This window comes from Nannospalax galili, unplaced genomic scaffold (genome assembly GCF_000622305.1).
Source record: "Nannospalax galili isolate Female #2095 unplaced genomic scaffold, S.galili_v1.0 scaffold454, whole genome shotgun sequence".
Lineage (NCBI taxonomy): Eukaryota > Metazoa > Chordata > Mammalia > Rodentia > Spalacidae > Nannospalax > Nannospalax galili.
In genome coordinates, this window is record NW_008334929.1 from 3,280,899 (window position 1) to 3,293,817 (window position 12,919).

Sequence of the window (12,919 nt, forward strand, 5' to 3'; positions counted from 1 at the left end):
TTAGCACCCCTGTCCCAGGGCCTCTTCTGTGTCTAATCCCAGGAACGCTCTCGTTGGATGTGTCAGTCTTTCTAGGAGCTCTCCAGGAGCCTTCCCCCCTCCCCCATACATTAAAGGAGCTGTTCACAGTCTGGGCCCAGGCCCAGACCCTCTAATCCTGAGATCAAGGTTCACAGATCCCACATGTGGCCTGGATGGGCTCCTCATTATCTTGCCATGCAGGCTGTTGGGGTGGAACTTTTCATCTACTATCACTACACCCTGTGAGGGTGGATGCCCTCTTCCCCAAGAGGCCCTGGCAGCCCTTCTTACCATCACCCTCTGTCCTAGTCTGCATCTCTATCGCTATGATAAGAACATTGACCAAATCAACTTGGGAGAGAGGCTGTTTTTTCAGTGCACAGTGAAAAACATCCAGGGAAGCCAGGGCAGGAGCTCAGGGCAGGAACCTGGAGGCAGGAGCTGAAGCAGAGCCTGTGGAGGAACGCTGCTCATTGGCTTGCTCCTCTGGCCTATGCTCAGCCTTTCTTATACAACCCAGGGGAGGCACAGCCTACAATGGTCTGGGTTCTCCCACCACAGTGAGAAATTAAGAAAATGCCCCACAGACATGGCCACAGGTCAGTCCAATGGAGGAAATTCCTCAGCTGAGATTCTGTCTACCCGCATGTGTCAAGGTGACAATTGAAGCATCCAGCATTCCCTCTCTTCATCAGATCAAAGGGCAGGGACAGAGTTGAGAGCCAAGGATTTGATCCAACCCATCAGCCACCCCATATGACTCTTCTGTCAGAGGCCTTGGTCCCCTTCTTAAATTTTGGACTTCTGAACGGGGAAGGGGTATGTTAACAAATCCTATCTCTCTCCTACCCAGGGAAACCTCCCTAAGCAGAAAACTTTACTGAGGGGACTCCCTTGTTGCAAAGGGAAGATTTTGAATATCTTTCTTACATTCTTCAAGTTCCCTTATTAATCTTATTAATCTGGGAGTGAGGGATACAGAGGAGTGCTTTGAGAGGAGGAGGGAGAGCGGGATAAATCAGAGGGGGAGGTGGACCTGGAGCTGTGGTTACAGCTCTGGGGCTCCCAGGATAAGAGAAGGGAGGTGACAAAGGGGCTCCACTTAGAGGGCAAGCGCCGCCCTTCCTCCTTTACTTCGTGGCTGCCATTGTTTCAAAGGAGAGAGGGCCACAGGCCCCTCCCCAGCAGAGTGCATTCCAGCTCCTCCTGACTCACAGGACTGCTGGGGTTTTTTTGGTGGGGGGGGCTGTTCTTTTTTCCTAAAAAAATATTTTTTATTTTGTGTGTGTGAGTGCATTGCCTGCATGTAGGTAAGTGCACCTGTGTTTTGCAATGCTGCCATGTGGGTGCTGGGAATCAAGCCCTGGTCCTCTGCAAGGCAGTCAATGTTCTTAACGCTGAACCATCTCACTAGCCTCCCCGATTCCTTTGTCTTTTTGTGACAAGGTCTCCATGTAGCTACAACTAGCCTGGAACTCCCTATGTAGACCAGGCTGGCCTCGTACTCAGAGCGATCTGCCTGCCTCTGCCTCAGTGCTGGGGTTAAAGTGTCTGCCACCACACCAGCAGGACTGTTACTCTTCAGATCTGCAAGGAGAAGCTGACACACTAAATCTTCAGCAGACCCACATTTAAGAATGGCCTCCAGGGTCCAAAGAAATCAACAGCATTTAATCATCTGCTGTTTTTTTTCTTCCTTTTGTTGGGGGTTATCTCCCCACTACTGGAGCATGTAGCCCAGAGGACTAGGAGGAATCTTACTGGTCTTGGATCCTTTATCCTTTCCCTTGCTTTGGGAATTGCCTTTTCCGGACACCAACACCCACCCGAAAGGATGGGATGTCAGGGAGAGAACTCCCATCTCTCCCTCTCTAGGTCCTCCTTGGAGTTCACCCCCACACTGGAGGTTTCTCAAACCAGCAAAGCAGCACTTCGTTATCCAACTACTTTGCCTTGGTTGGTGTCCAAGGTGGTTGCCATAGGGCTTTTGTCCATTCGGGGTTTCCATTAGTCCATGAGCCCGGGACTGTTGCCACATCCATGGCCTCTGGAACAAGGCAGCAGGGTGCACCCCCAAGATGACAATCAGTCCCCAAGACCTTCCATCACTGAGCGAGAGCCCTCACATTGAGTGCCAAGTTGTAAGAAATGGACTCTCAAGAAAATGACCACATAATCCAAAGTGTTTTGGCAAGTTGAAAAGTGTTACTTCTGCAGAAGGGCGTGTAGCCTTGCAGAAGCAGGCATGCAGGCCCCCCAACTGGGATTTTGTTCCTAACGCAAAGGGGTCCTGCGCCTCAGCCTGACTCTGAGTGGTCAGAGTTTGGCCTTGCATTCTTCTGTTATTGCTAATGCAGAGCCGCACAGCTTCCAGGGAGAAATGAAACTTGAGTGAGCATATATTTTGATGCCAAGAAGTTCTGAGCCTGGAGGCATTTGAATTTCTGCCCAGTGACTTCTTCTCAATGTTTTTAATGGAGTTTTGGGTTGCTTAAGTTTTTGATAGAAAAGACAGTGCATTTTGTTTACACTTCCAACAATACTTTCCACTATGCAAACCAGAAACTAAAATCCAAGAAAGAGAGAGAATCACAAAGTAGAAGAGAGAGAAATGAGTACTGAATTATTTTAACTTTTATTTGATATTTTCATATACAGTTCTGCCACTAACACTTTAAAAAAAAGATTTTAATCTTATGTAAAGATCAAAGTTCAATAAAATAACTTAAAAAACATTTACGCGTATGTCACTAAATCTCCATAAAATAGACCATACTCTTGATACAGCATAGGCTAGCATGGTTTGGTGAAATGATAGTTGTAATTTTCAAGAGTTACTCCATATGTCACATGTAGGAATAAATAGATTGAATTTGCCAAGACATGTAAAGTATCAAACATAATATAACATGCATTCAGACATTAAAATATACAGCTCAAAATACGTATGTTTTAAAAGCATAAAACTTTTTATTTAATCTAGATGTACATGAGAGCTTCTAAATAGAAATTAGAACATTTATTACAAATAAATGATGCTATAACATCGAGTGAGATACAGTCCAAGAGCTACTAGAAAAGTTTGGACATGTATATAGGATATAATGTCTACTTTGGCTAGAGTTAAGATTATATTATTTAAACTTTAAATGAAATGGGATGCTGTTGATTTAGCAAAATCTTATAACTTCATAAAGTACTGATTTATGAATCTGAGTACTGCTTAGCTGCAATCTGTTTCTTTTTTTATTTATATGGATATGACAAAACAAAACATATGAACTTAGTTGTCTAAAATGTGAACATTACCTGTAAATGAAGTTATCCTGTTGACCAAGTCATTCAGGTACAATGGACTGTATTTCCACATATAAAGAGTTATAGGAATTTTACTGTTTTACACTCACAAGTAAATTATAAGGAGAAAATACCTTCATTTACTTCAGAACATGAATACGCTTATAAAGCACTGCGCTGATGATTATTGGCACACAACTACTTCCTTCTCTAGACAATGTAAAGAAAGCATTGGTAGTAGTTAGCTGTTTGGCATTTAAAATGATTTCTGTTTCCAGAGAAGAGGAACAACAGTGCTCACCTCGGAAAGCTGAGCAAGCCGACACTCTATCACAGCTATGATCTGAACCAGTTCATTAGTGACTTTAACATCACTGACATAAGGATAGGATTGGTAGAAAATGACAGAAAAAAGGACATTAAAAATTAATCCAGAGAGCAACTCCAAGTCTTTTTATAGGCAGCAGCTACTTTTGAACTGTAAATTTTACCCATGATTTGTGGTTTTCTGTAGAATGTAGTGCAGTTTCCTATAGAGCACATGCTCGGAATTCTCTGCTCCTGGCCTGCTGATGTTGTCATCTAATAGCCCCAGCTGTCCTGGAACTCACTATGTAAACCAGGCTGGCCTTGAACTCACAGGGATCCGCCTGCCTCTGCCTCACGAGTGCTGGGATTAAAGGCATGCACCACCTTTTATTCCTACTTAGGGAATTGATTGAATGGGGTAACTGAAAATTTATACCACTGGAGTAAAAGTCAGTTTTTAAACAAAACCTGCAGCTCCAGCCCAGCCTCCAGCATTTGTGATTATTAGCAGTACATTTCAATTAATTTTTACTATTTAAAAGCAAAAGGCTGTGTTGTCAATTTCTGTTTTTTTCCTGACCATTCTTCCCATTTAATAGATATTGAAATTACAGCAAAATTTGTAAATTTGATGCATTTTGGAGAGAATAACAAATATTCAGACTTTCAATGATTAAATTACTAAAATATTTTAGTGTTGTTTTCATGAAACAACTTGTATTTAGATTTTCTACATATATATTTAAAATCATGTTTTAGATAATGCCTAAGCTAGGTGTGACAAGCAAAATTATCAATGATTTACACGAAAGAAAAATATTAACACCAAATCCTTTAAAGCAGTCCTCTACCCCTGAGCTGTACCTCAGCCTGCAACACTGTGTCTTTGTGGTATCGCATTTAACACCACGTGTCTATGTGTAGAAGAACAAATCTTATATTCTTAATTCTGTTGCAGATTAGCCATCTAGCTGGGCTCCAGGAGTGATTCTGACCTTCACTCAGTTTTCCTGAAATTAAATACACCTTGATTGAATTTGTAGCATGTTTAGAAAGAGGCCTATAATTTCAGTTGCATGATGCTTAATCTCTTTCAATGTCTAGATCAAATAACATCATATATAAATTGTTTTACAAAATATATGCTTGATGATTTCACAGGGGTGGTTTTCAAGTTGACAGTGTTGCCCAAAGACACTAAAGAACATAAAAGGTGTTTAATATTAAAAAAAATATGAATATTTCAAACATTTAACTTTTAATGTTCTATAAATGTTCATCAAATCTAAAAATAATACCCCAATTGTATAATGTTCCTTTTCAAATATTTATTTGCTTTTAAAAAGTTATAAATAATTCATACATGTGCCTCTCTGTCATGTATGTCAACTGTATGGAATGTCATTTCTACATAAATGACAAATATTTCTTAGAAGTGATGGAAGGGAATAGGTCAAGAGAAATGTAGATAACTTCCCATTATTGTGTGAATTTGTGGACACAAAGTTGAAAACATCAGTTTTTCACATCAAAGAGAACAGGTTATGTTTTGCTTTAAGAGATAAGAATCAAGTTGTCCCTTTAATAAAGTTACTGTGCCTCAGCCCAGCTGAAGATACATAAATACTTAAGGCTGTGTATGTCATGAAGGGAAGAACTGAGGCAATTACTTGAATATATCAGAAAAATATATTTTAAAGAGAGCACTTTACTTACCTAAATATTTTTCCTTTCATAATATTCTAACTATACCACATAATAGCTCATTTTCACTTTATCCTTGTAAAATGCTGTTGAGCTAAGAAACTTCTTATGTGATAAGAAATATCAATAAAATAATATATTCTATTAAATAATATCTTCTTTTCTGGAGAAAAATCAATATTAATATTCCCTAGAAATTAACTGTCGAAGCACCTAATTTGAGGAAAATTTCTCCAAAATATTATGTTTTTAAATAACATGAAATATCCAAACAGAGAAAATGTTCTCTTTTGGCTGAAGGGTTGCCAGGACACAAAGTGACTGTTTAAGTACCTCTAGTGATTCAGAGAATGACCTCCCTTTGCTAAAATGTCTCCACTTGGTAATTATGGTAAGAATAAGCTGTACTTTACAAGAAGAATACAACATCTTGGACACTGGCAGAAATACTTTGAATTTTCATCAACCGCTTTTTCACTCCAAATATGAAACTTTTTTTTTCTCTGTTTTTTTGAAGCAGGGTCTCCCTGTAGCCCCAGCTGTCCTGGAACTCACTATGTAGACCAGGCTGGCCTTGAACTCACAGAGATCCACCTGCCTCTGCCTCCCAAGTACTGGGACTACAGGTATGTGCCACCACGACCGGCTTGAAACTTTCTTAAAGATGTTTAGACTATACTAAGATGGATCAAACTGACGTCTTCCTAACTTGTCATAAGATTTGTTCACGATATTAGAACTCGCAAAAGAGTTCTGAGAGCAAGTAGGTTTGTTTGTACCACATGGCTCATAGTAGGATGGTGAGAATTAGGAATTCATTGTTGAATGAGCATAGAAACCACTGCATACTTCAAAAGCTACTGCAGAAAAGACTGTGATACTTAGAATCATATGTCTTTTCCAATGGAAAATCTCAAATTTTAGACAAGATGGAAAACCAAGCCAGGTAAGAGATAAAGAAAACATAGACACAAATCTTTGCATCTGGGTTATATTAGCAAACTATCAAGAAAAATGAGGAAAGTGTGCAAAATAAAAACTGGCTTATATTCTTAGAGGAAAAAAGGACAGGTACAATCAGGTGACAGATGTCATTCTTTCCTTGGGAAGAGATAATGAAAAGTTAGGAAAGGAAGTCCTATGATTTAGATTAAATGTCAATAAGCATTTCTACCAGAGTTTCTTCTTATTGTTTGTTTCAGAAATTTGTCTGGGCAAAAGAGAAAAACGGTCTGCTAGCAGCTACTTACAAACACCAATGAGGGCACAGAAGAGCCAATGATGGCCTGGTGAGCTTGGCATGGTTTAAAACTGACCCTGGGATACGGTTAACGATCTGGCACTATTTTGCATTTACAATTGCATTCCTAAGTGACTAATGAATCAGGGATCTATAAAAATCATTTCTTTCTTACTTTGACAATAAAATATACTTATCAAAACATGCTAGCTTGTCTGTGCAAATATACTTATCAGTGACACAAAAAGAGATGAAAATAACCCCAAACACCTGTTGTTGATATGATCAAAAGATCCTGTGTAGAGTCAGTCTCTGAGGAAATTTTGGTATCTGCACTGGAGAAAGAAGCTAAAATCTGTAACTCAAAGGAGAGAAGGACAGCTGTGCCCTTATAGGGCACTTGGAATTTGTGAATGAAAGTTTAAATAGAATTTACATTCTAACAAATGATCACAGAAAAGCCACTATTTGGTGTGAAAATTTAGGGTCAATAGGCCATGTTTTGACATAAAACACCCTTAGACCATCTCAAATAATCCTTATAAATATATGTAGTCTGCCTAGAGTATCACTGACTCTGTTACCACTAATAATTATCTATGGTCTTAGGAGAAAGGGTATTACTTATGTCACTGGGTACAATATTAGACTATCTAGAAAGGGATTATACACATTTGCTTAAGAAAGGATTTTTATAACATTTCTGTTTATGAAAATAAACACCACCATGGTTATATTTTCCTTCTAATCAAGTATTCTAGAATATGAAGTCTTGCAGAAAGACTGTGGAAAGAATCAGATTAGGAGCAGGCAGTGTGGTCACCAGTTGGCTGTCCTCCACATGCCCCGAAGTAACAAACGTGGCAGCCGCTGAGCTTTACTCCACATCAGAGGCGTCGTTGTCAGAGAGATGGTAGTTGCTCCCCTTCACCCGGATGTATTCAATGTATCTTCCTTCATCAGAATCAGAAGTTCCACACGTGCATAGCCTGTTGTCAAAGAGTGATTCAATTTCCTCCAACTTCTTCCCCTTAGTTTCAGGGAGACAGCCGTAGACAAAAAGCAGTCCCACAGCCGCAAACCCGGCGTAGAGGAAGAAAGCCCCTGGAATGGAAAAGGGGAAGGGTGAGCGTGCCCCAAGTCATCAATGAGAGCAGGTGGGGACGGAGCCCCACGTACGGGCTTCATCGAAGCCATTTTAGTCCTGTGTGTCTAGTACAACTAACCTTTCAAAACTCAAATCAGGTGATACCAAACTGCACCCTAACAACAGACCAGGCTCAGATGATCTGCTTTGAAGCCTCTCCTCCTGTTCCCCACCGAAGGGAATTACTTTCCTAGTGTTTCCACAGACTCACCTCAGTAATATTGTAATGTAATGATCAAAAGGTACTACCGCTATGTGCACGTGCTGGGTCTACTTAAGACAATCTGAAGTCAGGAGGAATCTTGGTTTCTAGGACCTGGCACAATGACTGAGCTGCTGAGCTGATGCCTCAGTGGAATTCATGCCAATTCTTTTTCCTGTTTCTCATGCTTGGGGATGGGAGTCATCCTGTACCTTTCTCTTAACCTTCCTTTTCAACAGCCACTCTGTTTGGAAATCCTGCTGGATCCATTATTAAATATAACCCACAGGGACTGAGAGGTAGCTCAGTAGTTAAGAGCACTGGCTGCTCTTGCAGAGGACCCAAGTTAAGTTCCCAGCACCCACATGGTGGCTAACCCTCCAAAGCTCCAGTTCCAGGGGATCCTATGTCCTCTTCTGGCCTCCACAGGCATTGCATGAACACGGTGCTGGCAAAACACCCATACATGTTAAATTAGAAAAAGTAAAATATTTCTTAAGAAGGAAGATGTTCATAAGGATGGACAAAGAAAGGATGGTCATGCGATGACACAGAGGACTAGATGCAGCTGCTATGACATTTTAGACCACACAATGTCTGAGCTGGGAAATCTAACAAAGCAAACCATTTTGGCTTTATGAAGCATCCCATTTTTTTTTCTTTACCATTTGATTTCATAAATTTGGAACAGTAGCTTAATTAGCAGTAGCAAAGCCTTTCAGTACTAAATGCTCGAAGTTAAACAATCAGGTGTTTAAGGAAGGTCCTTGAGGACAAGAGTTCCTGGCTAAGATGTGCTTCAGTCAGTAGAGTTGCAGCCCTGGGTTCGGTCCTTAGCACCATATAAACCAGGTGTGGCGGCACACACACACCTGGGGGGGGGCAGGAAGATCAGGAGTTCAGTCTTCCTGGGCTATATAGAAACTTCAAGGCCACTGTTGGATAAATGATACCACATCTAGAAAACAAAACAAAACAAGACCAAAACAGATTCTTTCTTGGAACCCAGATACCCAAAGCCTAACAACAGCTAGGAAATTTCACTAAACAAAACCTTAATCAAATCTGAAGACTACAAAGCAGGCAGATTTGCCAGGCTGGCTGTGGACTGTGGGCAGCTGAGCTGTGCTGAGCCACAGGTGCAAGAGCTCCTCCCAGCCGCCTTGGAACTGAGGAAGCAGCTTGTTTACGGCTTTTCTTACTTGAAAAAGGAAGGGGAAAACCCTATAAGAATCTTTCACAGGACTGTTAAACAGTTCAGAGAGATTCCTCCTCATTCTTCTGAGAGAAATCTTCTTATAATCCCATATTAAATTCTAGATGAAAACAAACATTTAAGTAAATTATACAGGAACAATCAAAGACCATGTTTGTCTTCAATATTTCAACTTAGGAACTTTAACACAATGATCTACAAAACACCTTAAGCCACAGATGCCTTGCATGGATGGCACACTTGTGACACGCCAGTAAGTTTCAGTAACAACCCTCCCTGAATGGCCTGTAGTGTGAGCCTCTCTAGAGTGGTGATGAGGAAGGACTAAAAAAGATCTTATGAAACCATTGAAAGGAGAGAAAAAACCAAGGACATGACATTCCCTGAGAAATACCATTTGAAAGCACAGTCATTAATCAGGAATACGGACAGAACCTCTGTAAATCAGTAACATGCAGATTAAAATGTCCATTGGAAAGCCTGACTGACCTGATCCATGCCCCCGCTGTTAGCAGTAGACGGAATGGACCAATGTTGACAGGGGAGAAGCTCAGGGTGGGGAAAGGCTTGTACCCAGGCCTCCTGACAGCCTGCTCCATGCCCCTCTAAGCTGCACTCTGCTGCCTCAGCTTCTCTGCTAGCACAGGCTCCAGAAAGAGCACCTTTGTAACCCAAGTCTTATATAGACTCGAATTCTTTGGACTGTCTTTGGCTCTAAGGATATTATTATATATGTAGGTCTTCAAACATGTAAGCTTTCCTCAGCAGATACAAATCATATTGTTGGGGAAAAAAAAATGAAATACCTTGATGAATGCTGTAAGAACTCTGCATTTTGAAAGAAAACTCTGTTTAAAATGTTGATTTAGATTTACTTGCTAAGCTTGCCTGTTCTGCCTGATTGTATCTACCACACATGGATGATTAACCTAGTTGAAATGCTAAGAATTGAAGTGCTGTAAACCTCCTTCCTGGACCCTGGACCCCAGACTCAGTTGATTTACAATGTGTCCTGTAGGCCTGTTTGCACATACCAGATAACCGATAAGGAACAAAAGAAGGAAGTTGCACCAGGCTTACACCAGATCTACCCTTCCTGGAAAAGATGTTTAACCGAAACTATAGCTTTTAGAAGATGTTTGATCAAAGTGTCTGCTGAGGAATGCTTTTTGTGTAATGACTATGTGGGCCTATATAATCTGTATCTGAAAATGAATGGGGGTCGATCGTTCTGACCAGACTTGCATGACTTGGGAAGCCGGTCGACCCCAGCTAGCTGGAAGTAAAGACTCTGCTTGATTTTTACATCTCCAATCCCGTGTATTTGTTACCTGGAGGGGACCCATCGAGTCACGGACCCTAACAATATTTGCACTCACATTTATGTCATGAAGGTAAGTTCATGAGTTTATGTAAACATCTTTAATTGTCAAGTGGGATAAAGTTGAGTATTCTGCTTACAGTCTCTTTTTTCTAGTCCAGTGATTTTTCCTTTCCAAGAAAACAAATGTTTCCAAATATTCCAAGTAGTGATTGGGAGAGAAGAATTTTTAAAAGATAATAAAAGCATTGGTAAATATTAACTAAAAGCAGACATAGACTTGTACATGTCCTCGGTCACCAATTCCTATTAGGTGGACAGCTGCCTGTCCCCTGGAAAGAATAAATATTAACTAAAAGCAGACATAGACTTGTACATGTCCTCGGTCACCAATTCCTATTAGGTGGACAGCTGCCTGTCCCCTGGAAAGAACCAGAACGCAGGGTCAATGAGGCACAGGTCTGGTTCTCCTGGGCTGCCTTGGTCTATGGCAGGGGCAAACAGTAAACCTGCCCAGACATGGGAGGAGGTGGGGCTGGGAGGGGCACCGGTGGGATGAGACCACTGCTCTAAATGCTTCTAAGTGGACATTCCACATATACCACAGAGGCTTGTGGAAAGATGAGACTGAGGTACATTTCACCTTTAAGAATCATATCGAAATTTCTAAAGTCATGCAGACAAGGCAGAAACCTTTCTATGGCGGGGGGATGGCAAAGGTCTTTTCCCCTTAATAAAAATGGATTTGAGATAGCCTCTCGGAGCACTTTTGTACTGCAGCCTTCGCCCAATAGTATCTTCTCTAATACGGTCTCCTCACACTTTCATCTGAACTGTTGTGTTCACAGCTCTGGGATTGGCAAGTGCTAGGCTCCCAGGACACCCAAATCCTCATCTTGGCTGGCACAGTGTGGCCAATTCGGTGGAAGCCGCAGCTGCAGCCCAGCATGACTTTCTGAGTATGGACAAGGTACTCTGAGGTGTGCACCACCTCAGGTCTTGTGCGGGGCTCCATCCCTCTCAGGGGACACTGGGTTGGCCCTGTCCTCCTCTTCTTCCCATTTTCTACTTATGTTTCCTGATTAAAATGAAAACCATGCCATAAGGATTTTCCCCTTGAGGCAGCTAGGAGATGTTTGGGGTGGAAGGATGGGTCCGTGCCAGTGATAAAAGCTGGAGGATCATAAGAAGCTTAGCAAAGGAGCTCTCTTCTCTCAGACAAATTTCCAAGACCCTGTGGCGATTGAGAGGGCCAAGCAGATACTGATGACAGAAAAACGTAAGGGTATAGTCTCTCAATCACAAATTGTAGTGCATCTAGAAAAGATCATTTAAGATTAAAAAAAAAGGAAATATGTTGGGAAAAAATGTTCTTACCATAGTATGTAAGATACTCTGCTGTATGTAAAAATGTCAGTGAAACCAGAACATTGAAAATCCAGTTCATTCCAGATGAGCAAGCATTTCCTGTACTTCTCGCCCAGAGGGGATAGATCTCAGAATTCACAGTCCAAGGCATTGGGCCCATTCCTGAAAAGTAAAACAATTAAAAATAAACAGCAAGAAAGTCACATAAGGAATTTCAAATCAAGTAATGTGCCTCCTCCAAAGGGAGATGATTTGACACAAAAACATCAAAGGCATTTGCTCACCAGGTGCAAAGAAACCAAGATACAAAATAAGGCCCAGAAGTGCAGTCCAGGAGTACGGAGTGGGGCAGAAGTTATAAGCCCACAGTACTTCTTCTGTTTTCAACTTGGTTTCATTCTCACACCTGAAAAATAATGCATTAATTTAGTGTTTTAGGACATCATGGCAGAAATGAACGTAATTATCCTGGGGATGGTTGGAAATCCTTTAATGTCTTAATAAAAATTTAAAATTGTTTTTCTTAAAAACTGGCATGGATAATTAATATGTGAAAATAAAACATTAAAAAATTGAAAATGAAATGCAGAAGTTCACAGTTTAGAGGTAAAAGACAGGCTGGGCAACACATTGCTTCTCCAGTTTGTAAAAATTAGAGCTAATTTCTACCTTGGAATCTGCCAAGGCTAATTAACTGTTCAGGTTTTCCGTGAGTCAGTACACTGTGGTGAAAAGACTTCCTTATGTGCAGCTATCTGAGACCTTAAGGAGCAGACTCCCATGTTAACACACCTTCAAAGTGGCCTTTATTTTCACCACCAACACTGTCACACTGTAGTCATCCACTGCCTCTGGTTCTTACAATCCTGTTGCCTCCTCCTCCTCCATTATCCCTGAGCCTTGGGAGGAGGGGTGTAATACGTATGTCCCATTTAGGACAGAGCACTCCAAATCTCTTCACTTTTACCAGTTTTGAATCTCTGTGTCAATCACCATCTACTGCAAAAAGAAGTTCCTCTGCGGAGGGTTGAGAAAGATGCACTAATATATGAGTACAGTGATAAGTTATTAACAGTTGGTTTAAAACGATGTCT

The 12,919-nt window shown here is 41.1% G+C and overlaps 1 protein-coding gene across 1 annotated transcript in view; it reads right to left on the reverse strand.

The window, feature by feature from the left end:
• Positions 1–2,967: 2,967 nt before the first annotated feature.
• Slc2a13 (solute carrier family 2 member 13) overlaps positions 2,968–12,919 on the reverse strand; it is a 332,552-nt gene continuing 322,600 nt past the window's right edge. The window contains exons 8-10 of the mRNA XM_017797293.2: positions 12,110–12,231; positions 11,835–11,987; positions 2,968–7,675 (exon numbers count right to left, since the gene is read on the reverse strand). Of these exons, the coding sequence (XP_017652782.2) occupies positions 7,449–7,675; positions 11,835–11,987; positions 12,110–12,231 (502 nt within the window). The 3' untranslated portion in view covers positions 2,968–7,448. The remainder of the gene's footprint in view (positions 7,676–11,834; positions 11,988–12,109; positions 12,232–12,919) is intronic.